The sequence below is a fragment of the Ammospiza caudacuta genome, chromosome 16, assembly GCF_027887145.1.
Source record: "Ammospiza caudacuta isolate bAmmCau1 chromosome 16, bAmmCau1.pri, whole genome shotgun sequence".
Lineage (NCBI taxonomy): Eukaryota > Metazoa > Chordata > Aves > Passeriformes > Passerellidae > Ammospiza > Ammospiza caudacuta.
Genome location: NC_080608.1, coordinates 11,744,914 through 11,757,780, shown reverse-complemented (window position 1 = coordinate 11,757,780; position 12,867 = coordinate 11,744,914). Strand labels below are relative to the sequence as shown.

Sequence of the window (12,867 nt, the reverse complement as noted above, 5' to 3'; positions counted from 1 at the left end):
CAGACGATGGCACGTGCTGTACATCTGCTCACAACTCCTGCCAGCAAACTGGGAACTGCCCATCCAGAGAGAGCCCACACTTGGTACCTGTTCACTCTGAGTCATCCCAGGATTGTTGTACCTTCAGACATCAGGGATTCCAAGCTCTGAGTTGTAGGAAAAAGGCTTTCCCAATAAGCCAAGGGGCAAAGGAAACTCAGTTCTCTGGCTGTTCCTCCCTGACAGCACAGAGAGGATTTGCTGAAGCTGTGCTTGGCAAGCAGAAATTTGGCATTTAAACCTGGACCCTGCCCAGCAGAGCCTGGGGGTTGAGGGGCTCAGAGTCACAGTCTGGTTTCTCCAGAGCGTGGTTAAAAGCCCTCTTGCCAGATTAGAGCCTAAATACCACAGAAGGGCATAGAGATGGAGGACTTGTCTGTCACTCCTTGTGCCCTTTGTCCATGGCTCTGTGGGCCCCAGTGGCCTGCAGAGGTTGGAGCCTTGGGGCACTGTCTCGTTTCAGAAACACTGCGACAGGCAGAAGGCAAACCTGAGGATCCGCTTCAAGCCCTCGCTCTTCCAGCACGTGGGAACCCACTCCTCCTTGGCTGGGAAGATACAGAAGCTGAAGGTGGGTACCAGCTCTCTGTCCAAGCTGCAGGTGGCCTGGCCTGCAGACGCCCAGGAACTGGCTGCTTTTGGGTGGGGACATCTGTGACAGCAGCTGGTGGCAGCTGGATTTCTGTGAAGTGGTTGTGTTTTATTCTGAATTACAGTGAGCTCAGGCAGTTGCTGCTCCTCAGAATGCCAGTGACATTCACCAAGAGTCACTGCAAGATTATAAGCCTTGGTACCAGTCCTGGCCACCCATCCTGAGTGCCAGGCCATGGTCCAGGCAAGTGACTTCGAAGAATCTACTAAAAAACCTTAGAGAGATGGCTCCTGGGTTGGTCTGACTTCCTTCTCACTCCACTTCATATTCCTGGGATTTGGTGATAGGCAAATTAAAACTCACTGTATAAGAGCTGGAATTGGTGAGGTGTATTTAAACATGAACAAAATGCAGCTTCCCACAAGTACAAGTGCAGAATCCATGGACAGACATCCTGGGCTGTGCTGTCTGTGTGATCCCCAGGGAAATGGATGGTATAATCCAGTTTGTATCACAGTGCAGTGCTGTCAGGCCATGTAATCCAGTCATTTTATGCTATTGTCAGCCTCCCAGCTGCTTTCTCCTCAAGTGTAGAGACTGTTTCCAGAGCTCCTGGGGCATGGACAGGCGTTCAGGGACATTTGGACATTGAAAGGCTCCATGGTGTGCTGGATCAGAGCACAGAGCAGGGGTGTTTCTCTGAGCTGCCTCTCCTGAAGGAGTGTCTGGGATCCAGTCACACATTCCCCTGCCTGGTGCCTTGCCAAAATTACTTCCATCTTTCATCCTTTCACAAAATTTTAATTTGCAGTGCCTTGTAGCTGGGGCCCTGGTTCCTCACGGGCCAGAGCAGCTCCTGGCCCTTCTCTGCCCTTTTACTTTGTGCCCTTTCAAGGACAAGGACTTTGGAAAACATGCACTGCGGAAAGAGCATGTCAACCCTCCTGCTGAGGTGAGCACCAGCCTGAAAACCTACCAGCACTTCACCCTGGAGAAGGCTTACCTGCGGGAGGACTTCTTCTGGGCCTTCACTCCCACTGCCGGCGACTTCATCCGCTTCAGATTCTTCAAACCACTCCGAATTGAAAGGCCAGTGCTCGAGGGGTCAGCGGGGTGTGGGGGCAGCCCAGAGCATGTGGAGACGCTTGACTTTGGCTCTTCTGGCAATTTAAATCAAATTTCTTGCCTTTCTCCTGCTTGGCTGCCCAGGAGGAGGGAGCAGTGCTCTTCCAGGGGAGGATAATTTGACCCTTTCTCAGTGGGGCCACCTTTGCCAGAGCCCTTTGCTTTCCTGCACTGGTGAGCAGTCCATGGTTTAGCTGATCTGGCACAGAAGGTCTCCTGCCAAATCGTGCTGTGGGCTCTTTGGGAAGGTGCATGTTAGGTTGAGCTGTTTGATGATTCAGGTGGGGTGAAAGCCATCGTGTGCCCCCTGGCTCAGTGTGCCTTTCTGTGGGTTTGGTCCCTGTCACAGGTTCTTCTTCCGCAGCGGGAACATCGAGCACCCAGAAGACAAACTCTTCAACACAACCGTGGAGGTGCTGCCATTTGATGTAAGTGTTTGATTGAGATTTGAGGTGAGGGTGGAGTGGGAAGCAAAAGAGCTTTGAGAGGAGGGAACTGCTTAGAGCCATCAGGAAAATTTTTATGAGATTTGAGTGCCTCTTACAGGTGCTGGCAGGGAGCCAGAGGGTCATGCCTGGTGTGATGCCACCTCGGGAGCTGGGTGCTTTGCTGAGCACGGCTGTGTGAGCCATCCCTGCCTGGGGATGCTCCAGTGGGTGGGATGAAGCCAGAATGGTGCAGTGGAAAGAGCAGCGTGAGGACTGCAAATGTCCTCTTGTTTTGGGCATGTGTCTCAGGGTGCCAGGTGTGGGATGAGATGCCAGGGTTTGCTGGCAAGGACAGCTCTGGGATTGCTGCTTTTCCTTGGGGCTTTTGGGTGACTCTTGCCTCTGGTCTTGCAAAAAATTCCTCTTCTTCTGCAGAGTCTACAGTCAGATAAGGAAGCCTTGCAGGAGGGAAGAGGCACAGCTGTCAAATACCGCAGGACAGCGGATGGCTACGTCCAGATAGGTACAGGGGGAGTGGGGTGGGAAAGTGCCTGCTGGCTTTGATAACACAGCCCATGTCCTCACCTGCATGTCAGTCAAGAACCTTAGAGCTGTTTGCTTGGCAGAGAGTAATTTCTGCTTGCCAGGAGCCGAGATTTGTCATTGTCTCCTCTCCTCCACTGCCCTTGCTCTCAGGCCAGGTTGTCCCCCTCAGATTATTTTCAGTCCTGCATTTCTGCCAGTTCTGCTCAGAGCCAGGACCAAATGATGCTGATTATTTGTTTGATTACCTTGGGGTTAAAAACCTCCACCATGGGCAGTTTTGCCATCTCTGTACTCACACCACTTGCAAGTCAGACCTCGTCTCTTACCACCTGAGCTTGTTTTAGTGCTTGCCCTGCCCTTGGACAAGAACAAGCAATTGCAGCCTCCTGAGAGCTGCCAGTGCGTAATAGCCCTGGTGTCCCTGCTAAGATTTCATGTTTTTTTTAATAGACAAATAAGAGAAAAATTTCCTGACACATGCAGTGTTTTGCCATTTTCTCATTCCTCTGCATGCCAGCTGGTTTCTCCCAGTTGCATTTTCAAAAAAAAATAATCAAAACCAAAAAGTATGTCAGGCCTCTCTGTCCCCTTTTGCACAGCAATGATATGTTATTTGATATATATGATATTTGCAGATATTCCCAATACATTTTGTTTTGTTTACCTGATTTGTGTTCTCCAAAGTGTGGCATTTTGCACTGTGTTCCATCCACACTGCTGGTTTTTAGCCCGTTTGGTGTTGGGTGCTGCAGGCAGGAGCTGCTGGGGCTGTTGGTGGTGCCCTGGGGGAGAGGGGAGGTGGAGGGGCAATGCCAGAGCACCATCCCTGTGGCAGCCACGTGCTCTCCCCACCAGGCTCGTTCTCCAAGGGCGTCGCAGAGGGTGAGGTGGACCCATCCTTTGGGCCCCTGGAGGCCATCAGGCTGTCCATCCAGACCGACTCCCCGGTGTGGATCATCCTGAGCGAGGTAAGCCGAGCTCCCCCAGCACCTCCCCAGCCCTGCCCTGCTCATCGCTCTGATCCCATCCCGCTCTTCTTTCAGATTTTTATCAAAAAAGCAGAGTGAAACAGGCATGGGGCAGAACGGAACCCTCGTGGATCCCTGGTCCTGCTCCCTCCCTCCCGCTCCCTCCTCCCCGCGGCGCCTCGCCCGGACCAGGACAGTGCAGGGCCGGCAGAGCTGCTGCTGCTGTGCATCCCCAGCGGGGCCAGGACGGGCATTGACTCCTCCTGAAGAGGAGCAGAAAGCAGAACCCAACCCCCTGTGCAGAGGGGGGGCTTTGCTCCGCTCCCTCGGGGTGCTGCTGCTGCTCGGACACACGGACACGGGACAGTTTGGGGTCGGGATGAGCTTTAGCCAGCGTGGGGACAAAGAGCACCTTCAGCCCCAGACAGGGCTCAGACCTTTGGCTGTGTTTGGGGACAGAGCAGGTCACACTGAGTCCTGCCAGCTGACCCCACTGGCACGCTGGGATGGAGGCGGCAGGGCCCGAGCTCTGCCTTGCCCTCTCCCAGGCAGCAGTCCTGGCCACGGCTGAGGATTAAGTGAGGGCAAAGACTGACCCTCCTTCAGCAGAGGAGGAATGAATCCAAAGGGGTTGGAGCTATGATTATGGCAGGGAAAACAAAAAAATAAAATATGCCACACTGTGCCTGCCAGCATTGAACACAGCCCCTTAACTCACAGTGAAGTCTCCAGTGTCTTCATGCCTTGAGATTGAGTGCAGAAACTGTCTTTTAAATAACTAATTCAGTTATTGATTGATGTGGGTTTTTTGGGGACGGAAAAAAAAAAAGCAGAGGTAGCCCAGTTCAAAAATAGTAGGGATTAGTGTAAATCCCAATGTCCTTTCAGCTATACACTGGAATGCATTATACTACTTTAATGTTCTGTATTTTTTATTATTGGATACATTTGATTTTTCAAGTACATCTCTCTATATAAATATATAAAACAACGTGCACTGTAATAAAAGCTAAATTTAAACCTTTGGTGCAGTAGTGAGAGTCACTTGCAGCAGGGCTGCTTTAGGCACCTGTGAACCCCAAGTTCACAGTGGAGGGTGGAATCTAGGGAGGGCAAAGTCCTTTTGCAGAGTTGGTGATAAGTGAAGCTGGGTTAAAGTAAAGGTCATTTAATCAATGCCAAACAGACTTTAGTACTAGGCTAGGGTCAGGCTTTTCTCCCAATATTTGGATGTGGTTTTAGGCAAGCTTACCCATCATTTTCATTTAATCACAGCAGCTTTTCCTATGAAACCCAGTCCCCAACTCCGATGTTCTCACACCAGTGTCTGAGTGCCTTTGACAATCACAGGTGATTTCTAGTGAGAAAAAGAATTTATTTTTTATATCCACGGTGTGATTCTTCAACATAGATCATTACAGCAGTAAGGAGGAGAGACGACAGCATGTGGGTCAATCTGTGCTCCATGAGGCAGAGCCAGAGGCATTTTAGAGCAGACAGTGCTACAAAGCCCAGCAGTGAAGCTCCTCAGCAGGGGCAGGGGCTGGAAAGCATTTGCTTTCTAGAAGGGAAATTATCTCTGAAGAGCAGAGGAGTGCCAGCATCCATCTCCTTTCTGCAGGGAATGCAGAGCCAGGGAAATATTCTCCCTCAGATGGTGCCACATGACTGGTTCCCCTGTGCTGGGGGCAAACAGTGGGTTTGGGGGAGCTGTGGCCCCTCTCACCAGGCTCCATGGAGCTGGAGAGGCCACACCAGTGCTGCCATCCATGTGGAGGATCTGGGCCTCAGGAAGTGTGCCAGGAGCCCAGCCAGTGCCAGCCCCAGCAGCACCCAGAGCAGCCAGGCACTGGCATACAGTGGTCCCAACCTGGGGGGGAGAAAACACCATCAGGCACTGCCAGCCCGGCCAGGGCACTGTGGCAGGGCTGTCCCCACCCCTCCTTTGGGACAGTCAGAGGTGACACAGCCACCAGCACTTGGGGCAGGAGGGGAGGAGGCGGAGGAGGTGACAATCTGCCTGCAGTCCCAGCCACAGGGAGGGAGCCTGTTCCAGGGCCAGCTCCTGCCCCCAGGCTCCCTGGGCAGGTTTGGGGTTTGCCGTGGTCCTGTCAGGTCCTTACCGTCCCCGTGCAGCCCCGGCGTAGCCCTGGAAGTACCTGAGGCGGGTGTAGAGGTAGAGCAGCCCACACACTGCAGTCACACCTGGGACAGGGACAGGGGAGCTGAGCTCTGCTGGGCTCAGGATCCCTGACACTGCATTCCAGCACAGCCCCCCAGCAGATGGGGCATGACCAGAAAACCAAACACAGAGTGGTTTGGCTATAAACCATTGTGGTGGGAGTTTAAATGAGTTTTCTTCCTTCCCTTTTTGTGAGGGATGAACTTCTCTGCCCCACAGAGTTGCCCTGGGACTGGGGTTGGCAGTGCTCCCTTATGTGGTTTCTCCTCACAACTAAATGGTTGCAGCAACCAAATCCCCTGAGCTCACTTGGTAGGGATGGACAGTGGATGAGTAAATGTTTGGGTTATGGTTTCTTGTTGTGACATAGCTCTGCCTCAGCTGCTGCCACCCTGGGACAGCCTGACCTTGTCCAGGAGAAGCAGCATGAGGGGACAGCCAGGCTCCAGCAGAGGAGCAAGGGCTGCCAGAGCTTCCTCCTCCAGGCAGGAGTGGGCTCAGCTGCTCCCAGCTGGAGCTGAGGCACTTCTTGGTCAATCCAGCTAAAAGGGAAATTTGCTTTCCATGAACAAAAGCCTCACAGGCACAGAGAGAATGCCTGAGTCACAATGGGATTTAAATTGGGGCTGAGATTTTTTGATTTGTTCACATGGTTTGAGTTGGAGTTCCCCCCCCATATCCCTCTTACCTTGATGGAAGAAGATTCCAGCAACCCAGAGGAGGGAAATGAAGATTGGGAAGTACTCTGAGCAGTTTGCCCTGGTGAGAACCAGAGATGAGAGTTAAAACTGCCTCCTTGAACAGCAGAGCCTGGCTAGCCAAGGCTGGAGAAGGGAATTAGAAACTCACATTGGAGCAAACTAAAAGAGCTGATGAGAACCATCCCTGTGCTGTGGGAAAGGAGCCTTTTCTGTGATCAAGCACACCCAATATCTGTATTATAGAGAAAAAAGCAGCCAAACACCACACAGCATTCACCTCTCCTGCATTCACATGGCCCTGGAACGACAAGCTATGGCTGAGATGGAGATTTGTCTCTGCTGGACCCTCAAAGAGCACTGTCCCAGAGAGCTGCTGGGGAGAGCCTTGTCAGTATTTAAGGAGCTTTCTCTTCCCCTTGGGTGAACACAGCCCAAATTTGGGTCACACAAGTCACACACCAAGAAGGAGCCTTCTCTCAGATAAAATTCAGCAGGAGGTGATCAGATCTACAGCCAAGTTTTCCTTCTTTATCCTTTGGTGACAAACGTACAGATTTTCTGCAAGAGTAGGAGCTGTGCTATTAAAGACATTGGTTTTGCTTCTCCCACATTTTACCATTCCCTAGGCAATTTAATCTTAATGTTGGCCAAAAATATACAAACCTTTGGAGAATGGAGCCAGACTGGGAGCTGGAAAAAGTCTGAAGAACCTTGTTCTGTAAATGCAGTTTGAGCCTCAGTGAGGGGAGGCTGCCAGGTTTCAAGTGAGTAATGCATCAATACCACTTTTTCCCATATATATTTTTTTCAATATATCAAATTATTCATTTGTATACTCCTCCACAGGGAAAAGAGAAGACAAACCCACAAAGAAGCAACATTTCAAGTCCAAACTCCCCGAGGTCACCTTCCCTACCACAGCCTATGGCATGACTTGGTTAACATGCATTTAATAGTTAAGTATTTAATTACAAGCCACATCAGCAGCTCCCCAGCTCGCAGAGGCTGATGTCTCCAGGCAGGCTGGCCCTCCATGGTCCCACAGAAGGACTGGAGCTGGTGTTTTTGTCACTCCACAAACGTTTCCTGTGTGCTGGCAGGGAATGCAGCTGCTTTGTTCGGGATTTAGTGCCGGGCTGGAATTACCCTTCACACCAGCTCCAGCCAATTCCTTTCAATGGCTCACAAAACAGAACGACTGAGATGAAAGATGGAATCTGGTGCTTACTGGAAGCTGAAGGGATCTGTGAACGCTTCCAGTTTAGCTCCAGCATTGCTCTCTCCATAGGAACAGAGCAAAAAGAAACAGCCCTCAGCAGGGGCCCACGAGTGCTGATTCTCACAGTACAATGGCTTCTGAAAGGGAAAAAATTAAAATGCCCTTGTAGCTGGTACTGCCAGCAAGGCCCTTTGCTTCAATTCAACAGCAAAACATTACAAGAAAATATCAGGTTATTAATAAAGCTTTGGCTGCTCTCACCATTTGGAGCCAATGGTAATATTAAATTTAATGATTCTAATTGTGAATGCTCTGCACCTCCTCCATACGGCCACTAATTTGTAATTTGGCTGCCTCACAATGCCAGAAGGAGAATTATCATGGATGGACAGAAACACCCCAGCCAAAGTGCTCCAAATCAAAACGCAGACCTTTGCACACAAAGCACTGAAAAATAATAATAACAGTAGCAGTAAGTGGAAAGGTGATGGAGGGAAACCAGTCTCTTCCAACAGTGACAGCTGACTCAAGTCTTATCTAGACAAAGTCACCACAAAAAGGCAAAATCTTACTGAGCTCTGAAGGTCCGCTCAAATTCAGGGTGCCCTGTGGTTTCAGGAGGGGAAACCTTGTACTTCCGACGGGCGTAGATCACCTGCATTGCAAAATAGGCTGAAAACAGAACACAGGAGTGGTAACAGAGCAGCAGTGTTTATTTAGCCAAGTGTTACCTGGCTTGGAATCAAGCAAGTGGTTAGAATGGAAGAGCTGATATGATCTAGGTCCCCAGTCCAGGGCTGCCACACATGACTTGTAATAAATGTGCCATTTATTTCACTCTCATGCTTTAAATTCAGGTTTGGTTATCCCAGCTGAGTGCCAGTGCTGGATGACACTTTGCATCATCTCACACCCAGCAGAGCCCTCAGTGCTGCTCCCTGGCAGATCAAACACACAATAAAACCTTACCACATCCACACTGAGTCACAGAATTACCTCTTAATCTTGCACTTCGTCTTTAGGGTACTTGTGCACCCTCAGCCAGCCTGATGGGAATGATGTGCAACACTTTCTGCTATTCCCAGTGGGTGCAAAGTACAGCCCATGTCACAGAGCAGCATTCACACTGTCAAGCACTGGGACAGTCAATTAGAGATGCTCTTAATTATGGCAATAAAAGGAAGAGGGTGATTATTTCTTGCTCTTCACCCCTGCAGGACAGCCCCAAGGCTGTCAAGGAGCAGAGGTGCTGCCCATGCCTGCTATCAGCCTGTGCCACATTCGAGCCAAGGCACTGACTCAGTGTCTGCTACATCAGTCCTTTGTACATTTGTAAAGGACATGGAAAGTCACTTCAAAACAATGAAAACTTGCTAACATGAAGATTTGGAGTGTTTCACTATTTATTGAAAGCTCCTACTCCCACAGGAAATTGCTGATGCTCTGTTTTATTTGGGTGCAATACTACACTGCTGCCTTTATTGAAAACTCCTATTTTCATATAGGAGAAAACTAAATTATAAAAACAATTACTTTGGTGGCTGTGGTGGTGTCACTGAGACACTTGAGTGAGCAAAGTCCTCACATAGCAACATTTCCAGAGCATCCCAGAGACACAAGGAGCCAGGGTGCAAGGCCTGCCTTGGGGACTGTCCTATTGTAACAAAGATAAAAGCAGAACAGCAGGACAGAGAAGGGGAAGTAGGGACAGATGTTCCAAGATTAAAGACAAGACATGTGCCTGCAGAAAAGCATTAGAACATATGTAGAAGGGAATTAGAAATGTAAATAATCTGACGCTATGTGACTTGTGTATCACAAGGTTTTACTAACAAAAATACAGTCATTCCTTTCAGAACACATATAAGAACAATTAAGCATGTTCTAGTACCTTCCACAGACACCCAACCCTAGACAAGAGGTGCTGACAGAGCAAAGTGGGGGGAACATTCTTGTTTCACCCTCTTTGATTCATTTGTAGCAGGTTGATGATGGGTGAGGGTGTCACCCTTCTGCAGAGGTCCAGCAGGATACAGTGTTCCCTCTGTGAATCCAGAGGGGTGTAACACACAACTGGAACTCAGCAGCTGCTGGAGAGCTTTGGGAATAAAATGAAACCACGACCCATCCTGTTACCTCCCCTCCTCCCTGCTGCTCTCAGGGTTTCATCCCAGTCTCCTCTCCAGAAATGGACTGAGCTGAAGTTACAGCATCATGAGCAGACCTGGCTTGTGGCATTAGCCCAACTGCACTGGGCAACGCTCTTCATCCTGCTTTGTGTCATTTGCACCTTTCCCAAGGTAGGATTCCTGTGACTGATGGGTGAGATAAGAACAGCTGGCTGTTCCCCAAACCCGGTGTAAGGGTGAAGAACCAGTTCACAAAAGCACTTCCCAGAATGAGGTGTTGAAAAAACCCACACTGCATGAGCCTTCTCAGCACAGACTCTTAGAGAAAAAGAGTTCAATCTACCCTGCAGAACTTTTCAAAGCATTGTTTCTTGTGATTCATGTCTTGAGGTTAATCACCTGTGTGGATTCCCACGTGGCTTAGGGGCTCAGCTCTCCCTGAACTTTGCTCTTCAGTGGAAATATTCTTCATTCTCTATTTGATTATGTACACAAACTTGTCAAACCATATCACAGTTGCTATCTGCCACATTTGAGTGAACCTGGCAAACAAGCCCTCTGGGGCCTGACAGTGACATTGCATAAGTTTTCTTTCCTTTGAAGCTGTAAAATAAGGGACTGGAGGAAAAAACTGGAGTAGAAAAATTTTGCTCTGTGGTACAATGTTCACCACAAGGCTGGGGCACACATCTACAGAGTGCTAAACTCAAGGTTTCACTAAACTGAGAATGACTAAATTAAAAAGGGGAAAGTTACTTGAAAGGACCCAGAAACTGCAGGCTCCCAGAAAATTCAAAAGGAAACATAAAAATCAACCAACCCTGTACCAAGGTCAGCCATTAAATTACATCTCCTGCTCCAGGACGTGATGGAGGAGTGTCTGTAGGGATAGCCCATCTCTGTGCTTCAGTGCTCCCCTGCTCAGAGTGAATCCCAGACCTCTAATTCACCGACAGAAAGTCCTTTCAAAACATGCAGAGAAAGCCACTGCGCAGCTCTGAACCCGTGACACACAGATTTCATAGGACTAGGTGGAAATACACAGTATTTTGCAATTTGCTCCTTGGCTTCCCACACAGAGATCATAAATGAGGATACTTCAGGTGATCGAACAGATAGGAGGGTGCCAATGCCAGCTATTTATCTGCTGGCTTCTCACCTGGCTTGTATGCCATCAAAGTAAAATGCTTCATGCTGCAACCTTTAAAAAGTACTTGAAATTCTCATTAAACAAAAATATTAGAGACAAAACGGCTATCTAGGGATTTGCTACTGAGGGTTTCCTAAAGGAAAAGAGCTGAGCAGCATTTCTGTAACTCAATTTCAAGTTTTCTTCACGTATTGTCTTTCCACACTAAACACTCGCTCCACCTCCACTTAGTTTAATAACAAAAAAATTCATAGTACAAAAGTTTCTTCTGTTTGTAGTTGCATGTCTGTAAATTGAGTGGAAATTACTGAAAATTCAGCGTCTTGAGCTCTATTTTTAAAGTGGAATATTTTGTTTTAAATAATGTTTATATTAGGAGATTTATCACCTGACAGCTAAAAGCACATGATGCTGCTCAGGGATTCACATCCATTTGTAAGCAGAGGTGTGATAGCTGTATGGTGAATTAATACAGTAATAACAAACCCCACAAACTTTTCTTTATGGAACAGTGAAGATTTTATTAAAATGGGGCCTCTGTCCCCATCCCAGGCAGGGGAGAGACTATCCTGAAGCTCAAGGGGGAGAAACTTTGCCCGAACAACCCACAAATAAACAAAGCTTGTTAACAATGCTGCTCCTTCTAAATGGTCTAAACACAATGCATCTATTTAAATTAGAAGTCACTGAGTTCCTTTGAAGAGCTGTCTATTTCTGACCAGAACTTGCCTTAGTTTCCAAATTACTCTGCTCTCAGTGCATCTTGTCATCTGCTCTGTGCATTATGAACATGGATATTGTCACAGAGAAACACCCATGTGCACGAGGCTCTTTCCTACATCCACACTAGGTCTGTCTGTACACTGACCTCCTCACCAGCACATTTACTAACCTGCCTTTATGTTGGCTACCTCCAGCCACTGCAAGTTACAAATTACCTGCTAAAATTCAATCACAAACTAGTTTACTTTAATAACATCACGTTGAAATTGCTTTAAGTCTAAAAGTTTACTTGCTGGCTTTGAGGATCATTTTAGTCCCTGCTAAATAGTGACCACCCTCAGGCATGACACATGCCATTAACAGCCAAAAATTTCTATCATTTTACCATGTTGGAAAACAGTGACATTCACTCCACAGATGCTCCAAGAAAAACACAGGAACCACATCCCACAAAGTTTAACATCATTAGCTGAATACTGGCATTGTACAAAGGACATTTACCTTGCTCCAGGACGCCCAGAACTGTGACTGTGGCCAGCAGGTCTATTTGATCTCTCATGCTGCTGACTGTGGAGCAAAGCCCAGCCTGATGTGCTGGGTACAGCTGTGCCAACACTCTCTCCCAGCACCACCCACTCCCACAGAGCTGCCTCTGAGCACAGGTGTTTCCTCCACCACACCTCAGCTCACCTTAACTCTCTCCACACCACGTGGTTTTCCAAAGCAGCCACCCACCAAAAAATGTCTATTCCATTCAGCCAATTGCCTTTTGCTGAACAATAGAGCAGGGAAGAATTTTACATGAGCAAACTGTCAAATTCTTCTAATTACATTTACAGACTTTATGCCATTATTGAATTAAATGCTGCCAGCAATGGAAAGATGATGGAATTCTTTCCAGCCCTTTTGTTGCTAGTTTTAATGAGCTCTGAAGCATCTCAATTATGTGCAAGGTTGTAAAAATTATTAACAAGCATTTACAAATTAATGACTTGACCTTCTGCTCTTATTTCAAGTAGTGGAGTTGACCACATGAAGGATTTGATACACTCCAGCTGGAATAAC

At 48.3% G+C, this 12,867-nt stretch overlaps 2 protein-coding genes across 3 annotated transcripts in view; one reads left to right on the top strand and one right to left on the bottom strand.

Annotated features, from left to right (window-relative positions):
* Positions 1-4,690, top strand: part of MGAT4B (alpha-1,3-mannosyl-glycoprotein 4-beta-N-acetylglucosaminyltransferase B) — a 50,447-nt gene extending 45,757 nt beyond the window's left edge. For both annotated transcript variants that reach the window (XM_058815192.1, XM_058815193.1), the window contains exons 10-15: positions 503-610; positions 1,527-1,720; positions 2,106-2,184; positions 2,620-2,707; positions 3,586-3,698; positions 3,774-4,690. In XM_058815192.1, the coding sequence (XP_058671175.1) occupies positions 503-610; positions 1,527-1,720; positions 2,106-2,184; positions 2,620-2,707; positions 3,586-3,698; positions 3,774-3,797 (606 nt within the window). In that variant the 3' untranslated portion in view covers positions 3,798-4,690. The remainder of the gene's footprint in view (positions 1-502; positions 611-1,526; positions 1,721-2,105; positions 2,185-2,619; positions 2,708-3,585; positions 3,699-3,773) is intronic.
* A 730-nt stretch (positions 4,691-5,420) lies between these two features.
* LOC131564870 (leukotriene C4 synthase-like) lies at positions 5,421-12,361 on the bottom strand. The gene is made up of 5 exons (XM_058815482.1): positions 12,304-12,361; positions 8,373-8,472; positions 6,569-6,639; positions 5,822-5,903; positions 5,421-5,568 (listed from the first exon to the last, which is right to left on the bottom strand). The coding sequence occupies exons 1-5, from the start codon at positions 12,359-12,361 to the stop codon at positions 5,421-5,423; spliced, it is 459 nt and encodes a 152-aa protein (XP_058671465.1).
* Positions 12,362-12,867: the final 506 nt, after the last annotated feature.